Genomic DNA, 23,869 nt, shown 5'->3' on the forward strand with positions numbered 1-23,869 from the left:
AAAAGTCCATGATAGATGTAGGGCAGCTCTACATTGTATATTTACATTAACCACGGGTAGGCAAGCAAAAGTGTGATCGCATATTTGCATCAACCATTGTCAAGGGGTTAAAAATGTTTCATTCAAATACGATTCTGTTTAATTCTAGATTGTTCATAATGGGCAAACATTCGTGGCAGTACTCGGCGGTTATGATTTACAGATGCCTCCTGATAGATCCTTGGTCCTTCCTTTTAATTTGGAAGGTGAATACACATTTACCCTGTAAGTATTCCATGTGAAATTCTATTGTGTTTTCTCCTGCAGTTATCAATGGTCTTTCAAAGAAAAAAAAATTTAATGACAATAAATAGTTTATCAATGAAATGGTTGTAAAATTGTTCTCAATTGGAAACATTGAGCCTTTTCTTAGCCATTAGATTGTCAAAACATTGCCTTACCCAAGCCATTTCATGATATCCTTCTACACAACACATCTCACTCCTCAAAAGATCTGATATTCCATGTCATTTAACAAATTAGATATCCACCAGTTCTATACCAACTTTTGCAGACAGCAAATATTTGCAAACCTTGACTTGCCTGGATATCTGAAGCCATCCTCTTAGATTGATCCCCTGCCTCCATCACTCACACTATCAAAACCCGTAGTGTCAAGACTAGACATATTAAAATTTATGTTCAAATATGACCAAAAATATTTAATGTGAAAGCCAGAGCTTGAAAGTAGAACGATTTATTAGTTTCCATTATAATTTATTTCAGAATTGTATTTGTTTACAAGTAATATGATTTGAAATAATTTATTGAAACTTAAGAAATAACATTATGGAAGTACCATTCCAGCAATTTAATAACACAAAATACTATTAAATTCACTTCAGATATATTTTTTAAGGAGTCGATATTTTCATCCCACAACTACGACTTGGTCAGTGATGTAATTCCCCTGCGACTATGTCAGTGACTAGACAGTGGTTGTGTGGTGAAAATTTTGATGGCTCAAAAAAATAAATGGAAAGAGAATTTAAGAGATTTTGTGTGTTATAAACACATAAGTACCAGCAAAGAGCTGATGCAGTCCTTTCTTCAGCCACCACATCCTCTTCTGAATCTAGGGATTTAGAAGAGTCCAGAAGGTGTCTGTGTTTGTTTGCAACTACATAGGCAGCTAAAACAATTAGTGAAAGCATGATACATGTTGCCAAATCTTGTTCACTCAGAAGTGATGGCTATGGTTTGTGTGTGTGTGTGTGTACTTTTACATTCACAATGCAAATGCATCCTTCCAAAAGGTTCATGCTGTACTGTTTATCTAAGAATTTTTTTAGAACTTTATATTTTAAGAAAATCTTTGTTCAAAAGTTGTCACTGTATCAAATATTTATTGCAAATATTTTCAAACTTTTAAATATATACATTCATAGAGATAGGCTGACAGGTAGATATGTATGTATATATATGTATATATATGTATATATATATATATATATATATATATATATATATATATATATATATATTATATATATATATATATATATATATATATATATATATATATATATATATAATATATATATATATATATATATATATATATATATATACCATTTATCTTAATTTTTCATGTTGTCTCTGCTTCATTCGAAGGAATGGCACCGTGGGTCAAATATTAACCATCACTGTTCACCCAAGGCAAGAATACACTATTGAAGTAACCAATGATGGCTTTCAAGAAGATATTATCAGAATCAGCAAAGGAACCTCTATTAAATGGTACTGGAAGCAATGTGCGGTTCGGCACACGGTTCATGAAGTTCTATACTGTGTTAGACACGCAAAGTTTTATACTAAATCTCAGATGTAAGCATTCTTAAATTCTAACACTTTCATCATGTTTGATATTTTCAGCTGTGGAAGTTCTCATGATGTAATAATAACATTTATTTATTAAAATATTTTATGTTATTCCATAATACTTTTGTACAAAACAAATCAGTACAGGCATGTTGAATTATTGTTGTTGTTGTTGTTGTTGGTGGTGGTGGTGGTGGTGTATTTGTTGTAAAGTTGATGAACTGGCAGAATTGTTACTGTGGGGGAGAAAAAGCAAGCAGCATATTTCTCAATCTTTACGATCTTAGTTCAAATTCTGCTTCGCCTTTCATCCTTTTGGGGTTAATAAACAAAGTACCAGTTGGCTACTGGGTTTGATGTCATCGACTAGCTACCTCCCCTAATAAATTGCTGCCACTGCTGCTGCTGCTACTGTTGTTGTTGTTGTTGTGTTGTTGTTGTTGTTCTTCTTCTTCTTCTTCTTCTTCTTCTCCTCCTCCTCCTCTCCTTCTTCTTCTTCTCCACCACTACCTCTTCCCTCTCCTTCACCTCTTTTTCTTCTTTCTTCTTCACTGTCATACAAGCGATGTTATTCTTCCACAGACAAAAATATTTCCTTGCTCAGAAACAAGTAAGGGTTGGTGACAGGAATGGCATCCAGCCGTAGAAAACCTGCCTCGACAAATCCCATCTAACCCATGCAAGCATAGAAATGTTGACATTAAACAATTAGTTAGTTAGTTAGTTAGTTAGTTAGTTAATTTGGCTCAAAAGCAAATAGCAAGGCCATGTAGTGGGACATGGAGTTAAGTACAGGGTGGTGTTCATGTAAAGAGTTCAGGCCACTTGAGGTCAAGGGAGGCTTTGAACAAAGCGGTCATCGGCATCTTCACCATCTCGTCTGGCAGCTTGTTCCACGGATCCGCAATGATAATGATGATGATGATGTCTATATGGGAAAGTAAACTTGCATACGATTGCTCTTTTCTCCTGACTCATACTTAAATCCACAAAAGCAGGACCCACCATGATGTTCATGCAAGCATGCCTGCACCTATGATTAAGAGATTTCTCATAGGGGCAGGTGTGGCAGTGTAGTTAGGAGTTCGCTTCCTAACCACATGATTCCAGGTTCAGTCCCACTGCATTGCACCTTGGGAAAGTATCATCTATGATAGCCTAAGGCCGATTTGTGAGGGTATTTGGTAGTCAGAAACTGGAAGAAGTCCATTGTATCCTAGTGTGTGTGTGTGTGTATATTAGTCCAAAATATACTGTCAGTCCTACTACATTGCACCTTGGGCAAGCGTCTACTACTATAGCCTCAAGCCAACCAAAGCCTGGTGAATAGATTTGGTAAGCACAAACTGAAAAAGCCTGACATATATAAGTGTGTAAGTGTGTATGCATGTGTGTGTATGTGTGTGTGTGTCTTAGTGCTTGTGTTTATCCCCCCACCACTGTTTCACAACTGGTGTTGGTTTGTTTACATCCCTGTAACTTAGCAGTTCAGGAAAAGAGTCTGATAGAATAATTACCATGCTTTAAAAAAAGTACAGGTTATAGGGGTCAATTCATTTGACAGGTATTTTGCAAGGCAGTGCTCTAGAATGGCTGCAGTTTAATGACTGAGACAAGTAAAAGGATATAAAAAAAAATGGAGTAGGAAGGAGGAAGGTTAGTCTCAGATCAGAGACTTGGCCTGCATGACTCCAACAGGGTAAACTTTTCTTGACCGCTAAATCCACGAATTCTTTTATTCTCTCTCTGTTTATTTTCTCTTATTCCTTTCTGTTGAAGAGCATAGGCTCGAAACATAAAAGACTTTCTCACTTTCCTGAGCATCAAACTAATACACCTGCTTGTTGTTTATACACCTGTCTTCGTCTTTTGTTTTTCTGTAAATTTCAACTAAACTTTTCTAAAGATAGACAGACAGACAGATATGTATGCATATATATACCATTTATCTTAGTTTTCATGTTGTTTCTGCTTCATTCTAAGGAATGGCACCATGGGTCAAATATTAACCATCACTGTTCACCCAAGGCAAGAACACACTACCGAAGTAACCAATTATGGCTTTCAAGAAGATATTATCAGAACCAGAAAAGGAACCTCTATTAAATGGTACTGGAAGCAATCTGCTTGGTGACAGGAAAAAGATACAGTACCTTCAGTAGGCTTCCACACAGTTTCCATCCATCAAATTTCACTCATAAGGCTTAGGTAGGCGGGCTCTGAAAGGGGTCTCAGGGAGTAGCGTCCCTGCCTTCCTGAGTTAGTTTTCTACCACATTTCTTAAAAACTCATGGTAGAGGCCTTGGTCTTGGAACCACATGTGTCTAGAAACTGAGGTTGTGGGGAAACAAGGGCATGCTCCCTGTAGAAAATCCAGCTCCAAAAAAACCTTATGATAGCAAAGGAGAATGGGCACCACTGGGGTGGGCTGCACCTGCTTACCTTGGTTGCTATGGCATTAATGTAGATCCAGCCACCCCCTTAACAGGGACAAAACACTGGATGATGATGATAATGAAGGCTATGGTAGAAGAGATTTTTATCAAAGTGCCATGCTATGGGATTGAACCAGAAGTTATATAGTGATAAAGTTAACACCGTAACCACTCAACCATGCATGTACCTATATTCTATAATCTATCTGTAAATCTATTATTCACGTTTTTTTTTTGTTTTGCTTTACTTTTTCAGACCCCAGATGGGAACACTGACAGGAAGTCACCGACAACAATTCAAGTAAATAAGTTTTTCTTGTATTTAACATTCCTACAGCCTTTCTCCATCAATATAATAGCAAATTATTTCTCCTCTCTCTCTCTCTCTCTCTCTCTCTCTCTCTCTCTCTCTCTCTCTCTCTCTCTCTCTCTCTGTGTATACACACACACACACGCACCACATATACACACATACACACATATAATAAAGACCCCTTCTCTTTGGTTATGAATCACCATGGGATTGCACATAGATAGTTCCCCTCCGAGGCAGAAATCTGGGCAAGGTTGTTTGTAGAAGACAACCCTGGCATGCCAGTCCCTCTCTCCACACCAACGATGTTGTCTAAAGGAAAGGCAAAGGCCAGTACAGCTTGACAGCAGTGATATTGCAACTCACTTCTGCAGCAGGATGAACTGGAGCAAGGTGAAATAAAGTGTCTTGCTCAAGAACACAACACACAGCCATGTCTGAGAACCAAATTTACAACTTACAACTTCATGATTGTAAACCTGTTGCTCTTACTACTAAGCCATGCATCTTCAGCAACCATTATACACTAACTTCAGAAATATTTCATGTTAAATACATGAAGAACACACAACTTTGTGATATCCTCAGAACTGCCACCAGGAAAACAGCCATAGTGTGTCCTTGAGCAAGACTTTTTATTTCATGTTGTTCTAGTTCACTTAGCTGGCAAAAATAAGTAGTAGTTGTATTTCAAAGGGCCAGCCTTGTCACATTCTGTGTCTCACTGAATCTCCCTGAGAACTACACTAAGGGTGTGCTTGTGGAGTGCTTACTCACTTGCATATTACTTTGATGAGCAGGCTGTTCCGGGGATTGGATCAACTGGAACCCTCATCATTATAACCAATGGAGTTCCCGTAGTGGAACTACATAATGGAACTATATCAGTTATAAGTTATAAGTGAACCTAACAGTTTTTGTGCGTTTTCTTTTTCTTTTTGCCCTTTTCAAGCCTAGCTAGGATCATGGGCCCGGTTTCCCAGTTTCTATGGCATATGTGTTCCCCCTAGCATTACTCAAGAAACAGGAAAAAAGAGTGAGAGAAAGTTGGGGCGAAAGAGTACAACAGGGGTTGCCACCACCCCCTCATGGAGCTTTAGGTGTTTATGCTCAATAAACACACACAACGCCCAGCCTGAGAATCAAAACCGCACTCCTCCAACTGCGAGTCTGCTGCCCTAACCACTGGGCCATTGCGCCTCCACTTTTGTGTTTTAAATCACTAAAATAACTTTTCCAAGATGGGAAGTGAAAATAGTTAACATAAACATAACAGCCCTATCACAACACATAAGACACTACATGCTTTGTTTGTCGTTTAGAGAGCTGATCTGCCCTCCCACTATCACTCTGTATTTAGCTTGCTCTGACTATTCCTCTAGCCTCCATCTTCATCCTGGTTACATCAACCAATTTATTGTCCAAGCTAGATTCCTTTCTCTGGTCTGTTGCTCTGAAGCCATCTATCATCTCTCTAATCTCTATTCTGACAGGTGAATAAACAACGACGAAACCACATCAATTTACTTATGTAAGTCGATGATGCAATCTGTTCCTTTTAGCCAACAGACTTGGATATGTAATTTGTAAGTTTGCTTCAAAGCCAAGTGGTTTCCAGTTCAATTCCACTATGCAGCATATTGGTCATGTGTTTTTTTTTTTTTTCCATAGCCTTAGATTGACCAAAGCCTTTTGAGGGAAAATTTTAAAATGAAAATGATGTGGAAAACATCAGAAAATAATTTCTGTACCTGAGTTTAACATACCCACGTGGTTCTTGTATGATTTTTGGGAGGTTCACTCTCTTGCAAAGATTTCTTTCCTCCTACCAATCCTGGAGGCCCTGAAAATGGTCAAGGGATTGGCCTTTCATTCTCTTGCTAAGCAATTAGAAGAAAAACAAGAAAACTTAATATTGATACCATTTAGAATTCCTGTGTCAACATCATTGTCACCACCATCATCATCCTCATCATCATTACCATCATTATCATTACCATCATCATCATCATCTTTCTAATGTCCACTTTTCCATGCTTGCATGGATTAGACAGGCATTATTGAAGCAGATTTTTCTATGGGTGGATGCCCTTCCCATTTCCAACCCTCACCTGTTTCCAAGCAAAGTAATATTTACCCATGGCCAGGCGTGTTTGCACAGAATACTGGAAGTGAATGACATTCATTTACAACACTCATATGATGTCAAATCAAAGAAACATTCACTCACACTCACACTCACACATACTCACACACACACACTCACACACACGCATATATACTTATATACAATGGACTCCTTTCAGTTTTTGTCTTCTGAATCCACTCACAAGGTTTTGGTTGGTTTGAGACTATTGGAGAAGTCACTTGCCTAAGGTGCCAAAGCACAGGGCTGAACCCAAAACCATGTGGTTGGGAAACACACATTTTACCACACAGTTACTCCTGACATGACAAGCTTCTTTCAGTTTCCACCTACCAAATCCACTCACTGGGCTTTGATTGGCCTGGGGCTATAGTAGAAGGCAACTCGCATCCAGCATATGGAGCTTTCTCGTCTCCCTAGGATCAAGTTCTATGGAGAACTTGCAATCGGAACAAAACCCAGAGGAGGCCTGAAATTCTGTTTTAAAGACCAGCTCAAACATCCTTGGCTCAAGCTAACATCCAGCCATCCTCGTGGGAACAGATTGCCATGGATAGGACAGCCTGGAGGAATGCTATCGGCAATGGGGCCAGTTCCTTCAAGTAGAACAGACAACAGAATGAAGAGGCAAAACGCTGAAGAAAGGAGTATCTTCAACATCCTTGATCTGCACTGACCATCCTATGCAAGTTCTGCCCATGACTCTTTCACTACTGACTTGGACTCCAAAGTCACCTGCAGTACAAACATCAGCTGAGGAGACTGGATGGAAACTGACAAACCCAATGCTCAGATACAAGCTGGAGCCGACACACCAAATCCACTCACCAGGCTTTGATTTGGCCTGGGGCTATAGCAGAAAACACCTAAGGAGTTACACATTGGGACTGAACCAAAAACCATTTAGTTGGGTAGTAAGTTTTTTTACCTCACAGCAACACCTACATAATGATGTTAATTTCTAGCTAGATATAAGCATTGAATATTCATGTAGACTGACCGCTTATGAAAAACCTGAATACCAATTTATAATTTTGCATCTTAATATAAAATTTTTATCAATGTTTTTCTTCAGAAAACCTGGTGTGTATTACTTTCGAACAGAAAGTTCTGATGTCAATAAACTCCATTATTGCGCAGTTGTTGTCAGCGAGATGAATCGGTATGTAAAATTGTAATTTATTATGATAATTTCATTCTTATTATCGTCATCATCATCATCATTATCATTATTTTTAAAAAAATCATCATTAAAGTTTTTAAATTATTAAAGGATTTAGAATGTAATCAATCTTAATAAGCAGAAACTGTTGAGGTTTAGATTTTTTTGAGTTGCAGTAGTTTTTTTTTTTCTTTTTACTCTTTTACTTGTTTCAGTCACTTGACTGTGGCCATGCTGGTTTTGGAGAGGAAGCCTCATCCTAATTTTACAGTTTTGACAATGTTACATGTGCGAATTCACATTGAGGCAGGAGTATCTAGATGACCAGTCAGTCTGCTAGAAACAGCAGTCAAATCTCTCACAGATCTCACTTTTTAGCTTTTAATTGTCTCAGTTATTAGACTGTAGCCATGCTGGAGCACACATTTGAAGAATTTTAGTCAAACAAATCAACCCCTGTGTTTATTAATTTTTTGTAAGGTTTGGTATTTATTCAATTAGTCTTTTGCCAAACTGCTAAGCTGCAGGGATGTAAGCACACCAACATTGGTTGTCAAGAGCAGCAGCAAGGGAAAATATAGACACAATGATGCACACACATACAATAGGCTTATTTCAGTTTCTATCTACCAAATCCACTCAGCCCAAGGCTATAGTAGAAGACACTTGCCCAAGGTATCATTGGGACCAAACTTGAACCCATGTGGTTGGGAAGCAAACTTCTTACTACATAACCATGTAGTAACAATCATCTTAAAGAAGGACTGCATTAAAAATGCAATCCAACATATTTCTATAATTATTATTAGTTATCAGTACCCCCCCCCACGACTGGCCCCCATGCCGATGGCATGTAAAAAGCACTATCCAAACGTGATCAATGCCAGGGCTGCCTAACTGGCTCCCGTGTCAGTGGCATGTAAAAAGCACCATCCAAACGTGGCTGATGCCAGTCCCCACTGACTGGCTCCTGCACCAGTGGCACATAAGAAGCACCCACTATGCTCTTGGAGTCGTTGGTGTTAGGAAGGGCATCCAGCTGTAGAAACATTGCCAGATCAGATTGGTGCCTGGTGCAGCTGCTGGCTCTTCAGACCTCAGTCAAACCATCTATCCCATGCCAGCATGGAAAACGGATGTTAAACGATGATGATAATGATGATGACGATGACGATGACGATGATGAAGTATTGTTTTCAGTCGTGTTTGTTTGTTTGTTTGTCTGTGGACAAGATATCTCAAGAACTTCCAGATGAATTCAGATGAAACTTTCAGGGATATTTGTCCTTGTGACTGGCACAAACTGATTAGATTTTGGAATTGATCCTGTACCAGACAAGGTATCTGGATTATTTTTCCAGTGTTTTTACCTAATTTATGAGAGCAGTCAGGTTCATTCTTAGTATTCTCATTTGTGAGAGCAGTTGAGTTTATTTCAGATATTCTCATTTTAAAAATCAATTCTGGCTAATCGTTGAGAGGACGTTGGTGCTGCCTTGGTGGAGGTTTGTGCTCTCTGAGTGCTCTTGTTATATTTTACAATTATTGACAAGTTGGTTTGCTTCACAAAAACTTTGTTCAATTTACAATGTTTTAATTATAGGGAATACAAAATCAATGTTTTAGACAACATGTTCCAGCCATCGATTCTTGTGATAGAAGAAGGTGAAATTGTCTGGTGGCATTGGAGCCAAGATCTGGTCAGTACATTTATAAACATATTCCATTTAGTGTTGTTAAATCTTGAAAGAATTAGATATAAAATTACTCTTTTAATGTGAGGTTTTGTATTATGAAACCAAGTGCTGTTTCAGCTGTTTGATATTAAAAGGGTAAATAGAAAAATTACAAAGGTCACTTATTGGTCAGTTTGTTTCAAGAACTTGTTAAACCATAGCTAGCATAACTGGGGGATGGGGGGAGGGCAGCCCCACCAGGGTGCCACTTTTAAGGGGATAGCACTTTTTATCTTGTTGTAGGCTATTGGTGTAGTCAATATGTGTTTTTCATGGGGTCTGGGGGCAGCAAATGGAAGGGCCGCCCCAGGTGACACACTCTAGTTATGCTAGTGGCTACCATATACGAGGGACGTTCAATAAGTAATGCCTCTGACCCACTTGCAGTTGTTTGATCTAGCTGAAATTTTGCATGTGCAATTATTTATATGTCTGAGCTAATTGTGGTTTCTGATTTACAGGTGTTTGAACTGAGTCAAGTGTGAAATGGAGCCTGTTGAGTGTCGAGCAGTGATCCGGTTTTTGTATTTGAAAGGATGCACACCACAGGAGACTTTTGATGAAATGAAAGTAACTTATGGTGATGATGCCCCATCATATGACCTTGTAAAACGCTGGCATCGTGAATTCAAACATGGTCGAAACTCTGTGGAAACAGCTCCCAGATCTGGTCACCCCCTTCTGCCATTGATGAGGCATCTGTCCGTCAAGTTGAGGCTGCCATTTTGGAAGATCGACGCATAATTATTCGCTAAATAGCATATGAGGTCAAGATTAGTACCGGGTCTGTGGAAACTATCATTCATGACCATTTGCATATGCAAAAGGTGTCTGCCAGATGGATTCCCAGGTTGCTCACGCCTTTCCAGAAGCAAGAACGTGTCGAGTGCTCGAGGATGAATTTGGAGATGTGCCAAGAAGATGAGTCAAAATTTTTCAAAAGACTGATTACACAGGATGAAACCTGGGTCCATCACTATGATTCAGAGACCAAAGCCCAGTCAATGCAGTGGAAGCACCGTGACTCACCTCCTCCAAAGAAGGCAAGGGTGCAGCCCTCCACTGGCAAGGTCATGCTCACAGTCTTCTGGGACCAGGACGGAGTAGTGATGACAGATTTCCTGGCAAAGGGTACCACAATTACAGGAGCCTATTATGCTTCACTTTTGAGGAAATTATGAGAAGCTATCAAAATCAAGAGGTGGAGCAAGATCAGCAAAGGCATCCTCCTCCTGCAGGACAACGCTCCGGTCCACAACTCGTGTGTCGCCAGATCAGAAGCACAGGCGTGCTGCTATGAACTCCTCCCCCATCCCCCCTACGCTCCTGACCTTGCACCCTCTGATTTTCACCTCTTCCCAGCCATGAAGTTTTTTTTGAAAGGAAAGCATTTCACAGATGATGCAGCCTTGATTTCTAAAGTCACGTCGTGGTTGGAGGACCAAGCTGGGGTCTTCTACAAAAACCGTCTCCAGCGCTGCATCAAACGATGGGAGAAATGCATAACTCTGGGTGGTTCCTATGTAGAAAAAGACTAATAACTGTGCCAAGTTTCGTTGCTCTACTGATATGGGAAGTGGGTCAGGGGCATTACTTATTGAACGCCCCTCGTATATATAAATGAATGAATATATATATATATATATATATTATTAGTGAATGGAAGAAATGGAGTTGAACGAAGATTGTACAGAATTCCTTTTATTAAACTTTTGAATAATCTGTAACAAGAAAATTCATCTTTCTATATATATATATATATATATTACAGGATGCTAATTATATGGCATGTCATAAAGTGACCAATGGTTTTGCATCTATAAAGCACTTAGCCTTATAGATGACTCCTCGATGTTATACCATTGGTCACTCTATGACCGGTCATATAATTAACTTCCTGTAAATGCATTACTGCTCTAGCATTTAGAGTGTGCTTCTTTTGTGGATATATAATCCATTGACAATGTGTGTGTGTGTGTGTGTGTGTGTGTGTGTGTGTGTGTGTGTGTGTGTGTGTGTGTGTATGTGTGTGTGTGTGTGTGAGTTGTCTAAGAGTCCATAAGTCAGTGTTAGCATATTTAATGCAGGAAGTCATTAAAAAGCTAACTAGAAATAATTATGTAGGGAAGAAAAAGAATAATATTAGGTGATGATGGGTATTATATTTCACCATACAATTATTTCTGGTTAACGATTTAATGCCCCTGGAATTAAATATATTAACTTTAACTGCTGTTCAATGAGGATGTAGTTTCACAAATTATTTTATCATCAATGCAGTCAATATCAGCCAGACGTTAGGACTAGAGCCATACCCTTAATGAATCAAAAATATATTCATAGCTATCTCTGTATCATATTTAAAGTAGATACAGCATTGAAAGCCTGATAAACTGTGCTATTAGTCCTGAGATATCATCTCTTATAGACATATAGTTGAAAGCACAAGATGCTATCTCAAGATGAATGCCACAGTTTATCAGGCTTTCAACAATGTATCTACTTTACATATGACACACATATTGCTGTTTTGAAGTAATACTGCTTCTGTCTTTTATAATGAATATATTCATGTTACTGAATTTGCTTATTCTTTGTTCTTGTGTTGGTAGTGTGAAAATTCCCATGCTGTTTTCCAAATAGAGCCACCTGCATTAAACTCGTCTTTATACCAACCATATGAGGTATGTGTTTTTTTTTCATTTACTTTTGACATTTCAATTTAAATTGTTGTTGTTGTTGTTGTTGTTGTTGTTGTTGTTGCTGCTGCTGCTGCTGCTGCTGCTGCTGCTGCTGCTGTTGTTGTTGTTTTTGTTGTTGATACATATTGTACCTTCAGTTGACGAGCCAACATCCCAATGGTTTGGCCAGCTGCAGCTCTCATGTCTTAAGGTTATATATTTTCAATTAAACATTCACAATATTACAAATAGCTCAGTTGACATTTTTCTTTAGCCCTAGGACTCATAAAGCCAGTTATTCAGTTTCCATGGCATATAAGTATCTGAGATTATAACATAACACCTGAATGGGATGCCAGTCTATTGCAGGGATGAGGACCAATTTGGACAGGAGATAAGCTGATTACATTGAGCACCACTCTTGACTCATAATTTATATTGTTGTTTGTTCCTTCTCAAGCCATGCCTGGCTCATAAGGGCCAGTTTCCTGTTTTCCTTGGCATATAGGTTCCCCACCAGGAAAGGACGCCGGTTCTTTGCAGGTGAGCTGCGAGATGTAGGAGGAAAGACTGAGAGAAAGTTGTGGTGAAAGAGTCAGCAGAAGTTTGCCATTACCTTCTGCCAGAGCTGCATGGAGCTTATGTGTTTCACTCATAAACACACACCTCACCTGATCTGAGATTCGAACCCGTGATCCCTCGACTGCGAGTCCGCTGCTCTAACCACTAGGCCATGTGCCTCCACATACTTTATATTACCAACCCCATATGGATAAAAGATAGTGATGACCTTGGTGGGATTTGAACTCAGAATGTACAGAGTCAGAGGAAATACTGCTGAGCCTAAGGCACCGAGTTTGCAAAAACGTTAGCACACCGGGTGAAATGCTTAGTGGTATTTCGTCTGCCATTACGTTCTGAGCTCAAATTCTGCCGAGGTCAACTTTGCTTTTCATCCTTTCGAGGTCGATAAATTAAGTACCAGTTACACACTGGGGTCGATATAATCGACTTAATCCATTTGTCTGTCCTTGTTTGTACTCTCTATGTTTAGCCCCTTGTGGGTAGTAAAGAAATAGAAATACTGCTGAGCGTGTATGTTGCCACCAAGAAGAGTAAACCATTTCAGTGTAGCAACACAGAGACAGACTCTTCTCAGCCATTTCACTAGCTGTCACTTTCCCTATAAGTTTAATAATACTCTTCTTCCAAGTTGTTTTCTCTTTCCTTTACCTTTCCCTGCTGTTCATAACAGACAGATCTAACTAATTTGTCCACACAATGCTGCAGTGCAGGATGTAATTAATTAGTTTTATAAGAAGCCAACAGAATATCAGTTTAATCCTCAATAAAATATTCTGTGGTGTTTCAGAATCAATGCCTTTCCCCACTTTTATTCTTTTATTCTTTTACTTGTTTCAGTCATTTGACTGTGGCCATGCTGGAGCACCACCTTTAGTTGAACAAATTGACTCCAGGACTTATTCTTTGTAAGCCTAGTACTTATTCTATCGGTCTCCCATGCCAAACTGCTATGTGATGGGGATGTAAAGACACCAACATCAGTTGTCAAGCGATGGAGGGTGGGGGACAAACACAAACACAAATAACAAACACACACACATATGTATATAGCCTAGCCAGGCTCATGAGTCCAGTTTCCTGGTTTCTATGGCGTATGTGTTCCTCAGCTGGACAGGACGCCAGTCCATTGCAGCGTTTCTCAATTTTGCCAGCTGAGTGGACTGGAGCAATGTGAAATAAAGTGTTTTGCTAAAGAACACAACACATCACCCGGTCCAGGAATCGAAACCACAGTCTTATGATCATGATGCTGACACCCTAACCACTAAGCCACGTGCCGCCACACAGCTTCTAGTAGCATCACACAACACTTACTGATTTAAAAAATCTTCAGTCAGACTTCCTTCGTCTTCAAAACAACTGTCATCTAATAATAATTTATAGTTTTCTTGACCTGCAATAACAAAACAAAATTAAATTAGTTTTGTGGAATACAAATAACAAACCAATAGAATTAAAATCTGAATAATAAAATATATTTGAATTTAAGCCAAAGATTTAAATTTTCTATTCATAAATTTATTGATGATGAATTTATCAATCAATAACATTTTCATATATAAATACTAAAGTTTTGTTTAATTTCCTTTTCTTTTGGCAGCCTGTAAAAGATGGTTTTATGTGGTTGGAACCCAGGTAAGTCTGTTAAATACTACACAATTGAGCACGTCTATTTACTACTTTTCATATTTTTATATCTAAACAATGGTTTTACTGATATTAACAAGAACTTTATATAACAGGTATTTAAGTATTACTTTTATTTTAAATATCTCTGTCATTGCCATATTTTTAATGAAATACATTACTTAGGTATATGATAATCCATTTTTAACTATAGGACTTGAAGTAGATAATGCTTCAAGTTTTGGTATAAGGCCAGCAATTCTAAGGAATGGGGTTAATCAATTACATCAACCCTGGTGGTACTTAGTTTTTTAGTTCCTAAAGGTGGTACTTATTTTTTTTTCAGTTCCTAAAGGAAGAAAAACAAAGTCGACCTGGGCATAATTTGAACTCAGGACATAAAGATGAACAAAATGTTGCTTAAAATTTTGTCCAGCACACTAACAATTTGGCCAGCTTACTGCCTTAATAAAATTATAAATAATGTCTAAATATTTGGCTCAAAAAATGCATTTAGATAGAAAAAACAAAAGGTCATCTATGGCTGCTATTATTTATAGTTTTATCATAGTGGCAAGCTGGCAGTAACATTAGCATGCCAGGCAAAATGCTTAGTGGTATTTAGTCTGCCGCTACGTTCTGAGTTCAAAATCCGCCGAGGTCAACTTTGCCCTTCATCCTTTCAGGGTCGATTAAATAAGTACCAGTTATGCACTGGGATTGATATAATCGGGTTAATCCGTTTGTCTGTCCTTGTTTGTCTTCTCTGTATTTAGCCCCTTGTGGGTAGTAAAGAAATAGGCATTTCGTCTGTCTTTATGCTCTGAGTTCGAATTCCACCAAGGTCAACTTTGCCATTCATCCTTTTGGAGTCGATAAATTAAGTACCAGTTGTGTACTGGGTTTGATCTAATTGACTGGCCACTCCTCAAAAATTTCGGGCCTTGTGGCTAGAGTAGAAAAGATTATTTATAGTTTTATCTAACTCAGGTTCCACAATTAAAAACGAATTATTTCACATCTTTAAATTATTATGACATAAATTAATGCATATCTATATATATATTCTTTGACTTTATTCATTTAAAATTTTCTGAATTATATGTTTTAAACATAGGTGATTATAATTTTGCAAGAACCCAGTTCAGTTTTTTAAAATAATTGCAAAAATCAGATGAGTTTAGTTGAATGCATAATTTTTTTTATATAACCAAGATAGTGTTTCAGAACAAAAGATTCTTACATAAAACTAGGATGGACCGTTTTAATATAAATATGAACATTTTAAAGTGAGAGGATTTGTATCATGAAACCAGAGCCTGTTACAGGATGGTCAGTATTAAAAGGGTTAATATAAATAAAACTTTACAAGGGTCACTCATTTGTCAGTTGATTTGAAGAGCTTGTTAAGCCATAGCTAGCAAATGCATGCATACATATAGATAGATAGACAGACAGACAGATAGATAGATAGATAGATAGATAGATAGATAGATAGATAGATAGATAGACAGACAGATAGATAGATAGATAGATAGATAGATAGATAGATAGATAGATAGATAGATAGATAAGTTTCTTTATTGGCCACACAGGGCTGCACACAGATGGGACAAGTTACAAGGTAGAGCTTTTCTTTTGGGGGATGAAAAAAACAAAAAACAAAAGAAACAAAAAAAAAGGGTGGCGTAGGTTTTCGATCAAGAGGGATCGTAAAAGGGAAGAAAAGAACAAAAATAAATAAATAAATAAAATAAAAAATAGATAGATAGATAGATAGATAGATAGATAAACAGACAGACAGACAGACAGATAGATAGATAGATAGATAGATAGATAGATAGATAGACAGACAGACAGACAGACAGACAGACAGACAGACAGACAGACAGATAGATAGATAGATAGATAGATAGATAGATAGATAGATAGATAGATAGATAGATGTTAATGTTTGTTTTTATGTTCAGTTATAATAAAGACAATTTTACATTAATTTGATGGGTTACTCTATACTTCTGTAGAATACAAATTTATTATTCTTATACAAGAATGTTGTTGATAGTGACTTCTAAGTTTCAGCCAGTTAAACCATTGTCAGACTGTCTTAGAAATAAAAGAAAATCTACAGTGTAAGGTAAAGTGGTCAAGAAGATCACTTCTCAGTTACATGTTTGTGTCTGTGTATGTCCCCCCCTCACCATCATTTGACAACTGATGTTGGTGTGTTTACGTCCCCGTAACTTCCAGTAACTTCAGCAAAAGAGACCGATAGAATAAGTACTAGGCTTACAAAGAATAAGTTCTGGGGTCGATTTGTTCAACTAAAGGCGGTGCTCCAGCATGGCTGCAGTCAAATGACTGAAACAAATAAAAGAATATATATATATTTATATATTGGGCACGTTTCTTCTACTATAGCCTTAGCCTGACTAAAGCCCTGTGAGTGGATTTGGTAGACAGAAACTGAAAGAAGCACATCATGTATGTATATATATATATATATATATACATGTTTTTGTGTGTGTGTGTGTGTGTGTGTGTGTGTGTGCATATATTTTGGTGATGTTTTTCAATGAAAAATGTTATTATAAGGTTTTGACATAAGCTGAAGATATTCAACATAAATTAGAGTAGTCGATAGCACAGCAAATCACTGCTTGGCTTAACTGTGACAATTATGATTTGGATTTTCAAATAATGTTTGCTAAGTTGGACATCCTTTGTTTATTCTTCTGTCTGTCATTGAACGAATTGTTTTTACGCCGATCTGTTGTAATAAGACAAACATTTTGTAAAATGAATCATGAGTTATGGGAAATGATATTTACTTCCATCACCAGTGTCATCTTCATCATCATCCTCACCACAACCATCACCACCACCAACACCAACGCCAACGCCAACGCCAACACCATCACCACCAGCAGCACCATTACCACCATCACTATCACCTCCAGCACCACTAATGCCAGCCGTTCAAGAATTTGGACCTGGAGATCTCTATTTCCAGTGACTTCAAGGGCCACCTCCTAGTAGTATCGGGCATCAATGAAGAGCCCTCGACTACAAGACGACCAAAGTGTTTTTTCCCAAGGTCTGGGGTCTCCTGCCCCTAAGCCCCAGGCCATCACCTAATCACCCTTACCCATCTTGTTGCTTAACAACAACAACAACCAATGCCAACATCACCAGCAGCACCACCGCTACCACCACAACCATCACCACCACCACCACCACTATCATCATCATTATTACCATTATCATGGGCTGTTCCATAGTTCTGGCCATGGAATCAGTTTGTCAGTGCCTATTTCGAAAGATGAAACCTGAATTATATAATGTCAAATACCAGGGCAAAAACGAATGTTAATACACTAACTGGGATCCACCGACAAGGTCATGCACTGTTTATCCTGATATGAGATCACCATGTTGCACACATATGGTTGTGATGTATGTGCTTGGTGTACCCTTATCAAATTTAGAAGAAATGTCGATGATGATGATGATGATGTCCTTGTCATCACCATCACCATGATCATCGCCATCATCATTATCATGCTTATGTAGGTCAGAAGGAATTTGCTGTGGTGAATTTTCTATGGCTTGATGCCCTTCCTGACACCAGCCCTCACCTATTTCCATGTAAGGTAATATTTCCTCTGGACCAGACATGTTTTTGTGGAAGTCTGGAAATGAAGGACATCACAGTGACACTCATTTATGATCATCACATGATGTCAATGCAAGGAAACAGCAACACATGCACACACACACACACTCATGCATGCACACACACACATACTCATGCATGCACACACACACACGCACGTGAGGACTTCTTTCACTTTCTACATACCAAATCCAAAATCCATTTACAAGGCTTTGGTTGGCTCCAGGCAATAGTAGTAGAAGACAATTGCCTCAGATGTCACGCAGTAGAACTGAACTTGAAACCACATGGTTTGGACACAAACTTCTTAACCACACAGCCACCCCTGCATCACAAGCCACTCATTTAATTTTCTCTTTCCAGTTCTCAAGGGTTAATGGCTCAGACATTTACAAAACCAGGAGTTTATTACTATTCGGATCAAGACAAACAATTTTCAGCTGACATCATTGGTACAATTATCGTCAAATCCAAACCAAAAGATCATCATGTTAAAGTCAATAACCAAACTGGTTTCATTTGTGGTGAGTTTTTTGCTGTTCTTTTGATTTTTTAATATAATTTAGACAGTAGATCTTGACACAGCCATCTAACTTGCTAGCTCCAGTCAAACTGTTCAACGCATGCCAACATGGAAAGAGGACATTAAATGGTGGTGTTGATGATGATGATGATGATGAGAATTTTGTGGTCAATACAGAATGATGATAAATTACCATGTAGACCAGTGAGAATCAAAACAATGACATGTGTGTTCATTCTCCATGTTTTCCAGCAGATTTGAATGTAAATATTATAATCACCGTTGTATTTCCCCTTCAGAGAATGCCTTTTCTTATCAAACAATATATGCTGGCAGCAACTCAAGTCGTTGATATAAGGGGACTTTAAGACACCAGTGTTTCAACCTGGTTGTGTCTCTTCAGTAAAAGCTACGCCTTAATCAATGAAGCTAAACAAGAATGATAGCTCTTGTTTATTTAATTCAGCAAAGAAATTATTTGCTAGTGTATGTTGATATCTACGAAACATATAACAAATTATCATGTGCACATAGAACAATGAAAATCAAAACAATGATGTACTTATTCATTGTTAATACCTTCTGGCAGATTTGAAAGGGAATATGTTAATCACTATTGTATTTCTCCTTCAGAGGACATGTTCTCTTTTTCAGATGATGCATGTTGGCAACACATTTGACTCATTGCTGTAAGGAGACTTTGAAACACTTGTGTTTCAACTTGGTTTTCTCTCTTCAATTGAAGCTACTCCTAAGTTGATGAATTGTGGTTCTTTTTTATAGAATTAAGCAAACAAATTATTTGCTGATTCATGTTGATATCTACCAGACATATAATAAATTATCATGTACATGTAAAACAACAAAATTCAAAACAACTATGTACATATTTATTGTTAATAAATTCTGGCAATGTCAGTCATTGCTGCATTTCTCTGTTCTCTTTTCAGATGATAGGATAGGTATTGACAATTCACTTGATTCATTGCTATAAGGAAACATTGAAACACCTGTGTTTCAACCTGGTTGCATATCCTCAGTCAAAACTATCCCTGGGTTAATGAATCTAAAAAAAAGAATCATGGTTTCTGTTTATAGAATTCAGCAAACAAATTATTTGTTGTCAATGAATCATGCATGTCAACAACACACTTCATCTAATAATGTAGCTCTAGATTACACTTTCTCAGAAAGAAGACAAAAGAAACCCACTTTATTGTCTTCAGCCAAAAGTTTTCTGAGTCAAGCCTAAACAACAAATTAAAGAAATGGTAATGAATATTTGTATTTAACTTGTTTTCCAGATTTACTGCGATTAGAAACAAATGACCGAATCTGGTGGAACTGGATAGACAAAGACAACAAAATAAGCAGCTTCAATGAATTAGACAGATATATAAACCCTGTTGTAAAGCAACCATTACTATGTTGCATAGGTAAGTCATATAACACCTCTCACTATAGATCACTAATGAAGCTCTTCTATGTATAAATTCCATCTCTGAAACATTCACAACAAACTTCTAATCTCTCACCTCTGCTAGTAATTGTCATTTATAGTGAATTAGAAAAATCATTAGAACATGACAAATTGTCTTGCGGGTATCAAGTTATGATCCCTTGCATTCTGAGTTCAGATCCTGCTGTGGTTAACTTTGCTTTTTATCTTTGCAGGATCGATAAAATAAAATATTAGCCAAGCATTATCATCTTAAGGTATGAGCATTCTGAGCAGTTGCCCAGAGGTCTCATGGGTTAAGGGGCCCAATTCTGGTCTATTTATGCTGTAGCTTACTATCAAAATATAAACTCAATAGGGCCTAGTGCATTGATTTACCTAGGGGTTTATAATACTGATCAGGCAGCTCTGCATCCAAGTACCAAGATTTTTATAATTCTTTCTAATATTGGAAAAGGTCAGAAATTTTCAGAAGCAGGGAACAACTCCAGTGCTCAACTGGTACTTATTTTATCAAACCCAAAGACATGAAATGCAAAGTCAAAACTCCCTGACACTTAGACTCAGAACAGAAAGAGCTGGAAGAAACACCACTAAGCATGGTAACAGTTCTGCTAGTTTGTCTCCTGCAGTTGTTATAATTAACTATTCCCTTTATTCCAAATTCCAGGTCTTAGGCCTATATAAGAAATCAATATTTAATTATGTTTTGTGGTCAAATTGTCAGTTTTGCTAATAGACTGGATTTGGAGAATTCATCTCTGTTTCTTTTCCGCTTTGAAAAACCTAGTATTTCTAGTTTTTTGCGTAAATTTCTCGATAGGTATGTATGTATGAATGTCATTATTCAGTTTTATTTCAAGATTTCTTGCCAATAGAAAAAGAGCCAGTTTTTAACCTACATCCAAGGTTCCTTCATTGCAATTTCAACAAAATCAACAAGATATTTTTTGTATGTATGTATGTATGAATGTATGTATGTATGTATGTATGTATGTATGTATGTATGTATGTATGTATGTATGTATGTATGTATGTATGTATGTATATGTGCAGACTTGTAAAGTTTTGTTTTGTGTACATATAGTTGCATGTCTAGACAAGATCATATATACTTATAAGATAAACTTCTGGAAAGTTTTACAGATTTTCACAGTTCCTGTGATTGCTTGGATCTCATCATCATCGTCGTCATTTAACATCCGCTTTCCATGCTGGCATGGATTGGACAGTCCTCAGTCTGACTGAGGATTGGCGGACCAGAAGGCTGCACCAGAATCCAATCTGATCTGGCAAAGTTTCTACAGCTGGATGCCCTTCCTAATGCCAACCACTCCGAGAGTGTAGTGGGTGCTTTTACATGTCACTGGCATGAAGGCCAGTCAGGCAGTACTGGCAACGACCACGCTCAAGTGGTGTTTTTTACATGCCACCTGCATAGAAGCCCGTCCAGCGGCACTGGCAATGACCACACTCAAATGTTGTTTTTCACATGCCACCGGCACAGGTGCCAGTAAGGCAATGCTGGCAACAATCACACTCAAATGGTGCTTTTTATGTGCCACCGGCACAGGAGCCAATCAGTGGGCCTGGCAACGATCATGCTCAGATGGTGCTTTTAACATTCCACTGGCACAGGTGCCAATCAGGCGGTACTGTCATCAGCCACGTCAGCGATTTTGATTTCACTTGCCTCAATAGGTCTTCACAAGCAAAGTTTATTGTCCAATGAATGAAGGATACTCATAAGTGGGCTGGTTATACACCACTGGCATAGGCCAGCTTTCTCCTTTCTGGTTTTGAGAAGCCTAATTTCTCAATATCGGTATTTAGACTGTGTGTTACACACAGTGAGATTGAACTTAGAATTATACTGTTGTGAAAAGAACTTCATACATGCCCCTGTTTATTCTTGTCTAAAGTTGAAAAGCTGCACTTAACCATAATCAGCTCAGCAGATATTTTAAATCTCTTCTAAGGTTCACTTCAAAGATGATTTCACATTCTTTAATTATACTGAGTTCATTTATGAATTTGATTTATTTTAATTAGTAGCTTCTTTATGTCATTACCTTATGTAATTATTGACATTGAACTAAAAATATATGGACTGTTTTTCAAGGAAGACTTCAAAAATAGCAAACCATTTTGTTTCTTGTCTTCTGAGCAGATAATAATAACAATAATAATAATAATGACAATAATGATAATAATAATAATAATAATAATAATAATAATAATAATAATAATAATAATAATAATAATAATAATAATAATAATAATAATAATAATCATAAATGCAAATGCAAATAAAGGTAAAAATATAAATATATAGCGAGAACTCCAAAAAATCAATAGGTTTACTTTGTGTCTTGTCTGAAGAATAGATTTTAAAGAATATTCTATAGAATTAAGATTGCTTTATTGGGGGATAAAAACCAAACAACTTCATTTTGGAAGCAAGAATTATTTAAGAAAGAAATAGGCATATGTATGATGATGTGAGGTTAAGAAGTTTGTATCACAACCATATGGTTTTGGGTTTGGTTCCACAACACAGCACCTTCAGCCAGTGTCTTCTACTATAGCACTAAACTGACCGAAGATTTATTAGTAGATTTGGTTAATGGAAACTGAAAGATGGCCATCATATATGTATGTGTAGCTATCTATTTTTCTTTCTTTCATTCTTTCTTTCTTTTTTCTTTCTTTCTATCTATCTATCTATCTATCTATCTATCTATCTATCTATCTATTCATCTATCTATCTGCCAATCTCTCTACATATCAATCTGTCTACCTATCAATCTATCTCTATATCTATATATCTATCTATCTATTTATCTATCACTTTCTCTATCTCTCTATCTATATATCTATCTATCTATCTGTATATTTTTGTGTATATATATATGGTGATGGTGGTGGTGGTGGTGGTGGTGGTGGTGATTGATGATGAATATGACAATGAATATAGCAGTGAATATGGCTATGATGACGACGATGACGAGTATGAGGGGGAGGAGGAGGAGGAGGAGGTGGAGGACAATGACTGATAACGATTATGATGATGGCAATTACAATATTGATGATGATGATGTGCACAGCCACAAATTTTGTAGACTGGTGCATTGTTGATTTAGATTGACCCTAATATTTGACTGGTACTTTATTTTATTGACCCCAAAAGAATGAAATGCCAATTTGACCTCCTGCAAGATTTGAACCCAGAATGTAAGGGGTTATAACTTAAATGCTGCAATGCATTTTCTACATCTCTCTACTGATTCTGCCCCAAAATTGGATGGAACTTGAAATATAACATTTAATATTTAGCATTCTCTTGAAAATAGTTTCTTTAATTCTTTAGTATACAGATTATTCTGTTAGGGGCAATGCTTATTCACATTGCTTTCAATTATCCATGCATTAGCTCATAGCTTCAAAATTTCAATCTCTAGCCGGGTAGCCTTGTACTTCCTCTACAGCAAGATGCTTGTATCCATCTTTTCATCATCCAACACAAGATCCCCTTCTCCAATGCCTCCTCTCCTCTTGAAAGTTTTTTTTTTTTTTGTCTTGCTAGGTACTTGGTGACCCTGTCAGTGCAGGTGCCACTTAAAAGCACCCAGTCCACACTGTAAAGTAGCTGGTGTTTGGAAGGGCA

General features: G+C 37.5%; 1 protein-coding gene across 4 annotated transcripts in view; it reads left to right on the top strand.

The window, feature by feature from the left end:
• LOC115211041 overlaps window positions 1–23,869 on the top strand; it is a 184,528-nt gene that overhangs the window by 20,860 nt on the left and 139,799 nt on the right. For all 4 annotated transcript variants that reach the window (XM_029779905.2, XM_036501886.1, XM_029779906.2 and 1 more), the window contains exons 4-12: window positions 149–264; window positions 1,654–1,866; window positions 4,552–4,596; window positions 7,830–7,916; window positions 9,520–9,616; window positions 12,265–12,336; window positions 14,519–14,553; window positions 18,584–18,744; window positions 20,048–20,179. In XM_029779905.2, the coding sequence (XP_029635765.1) occupies window positions 149–264; window positions 1,654–1,866; window positions 4,552–4,596; window positions 7,830–7,916; window positions 9,520–9,616; window positions 12,265–12,336; window positions 14,519–14,553; window positions 18,584–18,744; window positions 20,048–20,179 (958 nt within the window). The remainder of the gene's footprint in view (window positions 1–148; window positions 265–1,653; window positions 1,867–4,551; window positions 4,597–7,829; window positions 7,917–9,519; window positions 9,617–12,264; window positions 12,337–14,518; window positions 14,554–18,583; window positions 18,745–20,047; window positions 20,180–23,869) is intronic.

This window comes from Octopus sinensis, linkage group LG4 (assembly GCF_006345805.1).
Source record: "Octopus sinensis linkage group LG4, ASM634580v1, whole genome shotgun sequence".
Classification (NCBI taxonomy): Eukaryota; Metazoa; Mollusca; class Cephalopoda; order Octopoda; family Octopodidae; genus Octopus; species Octopus sinensis.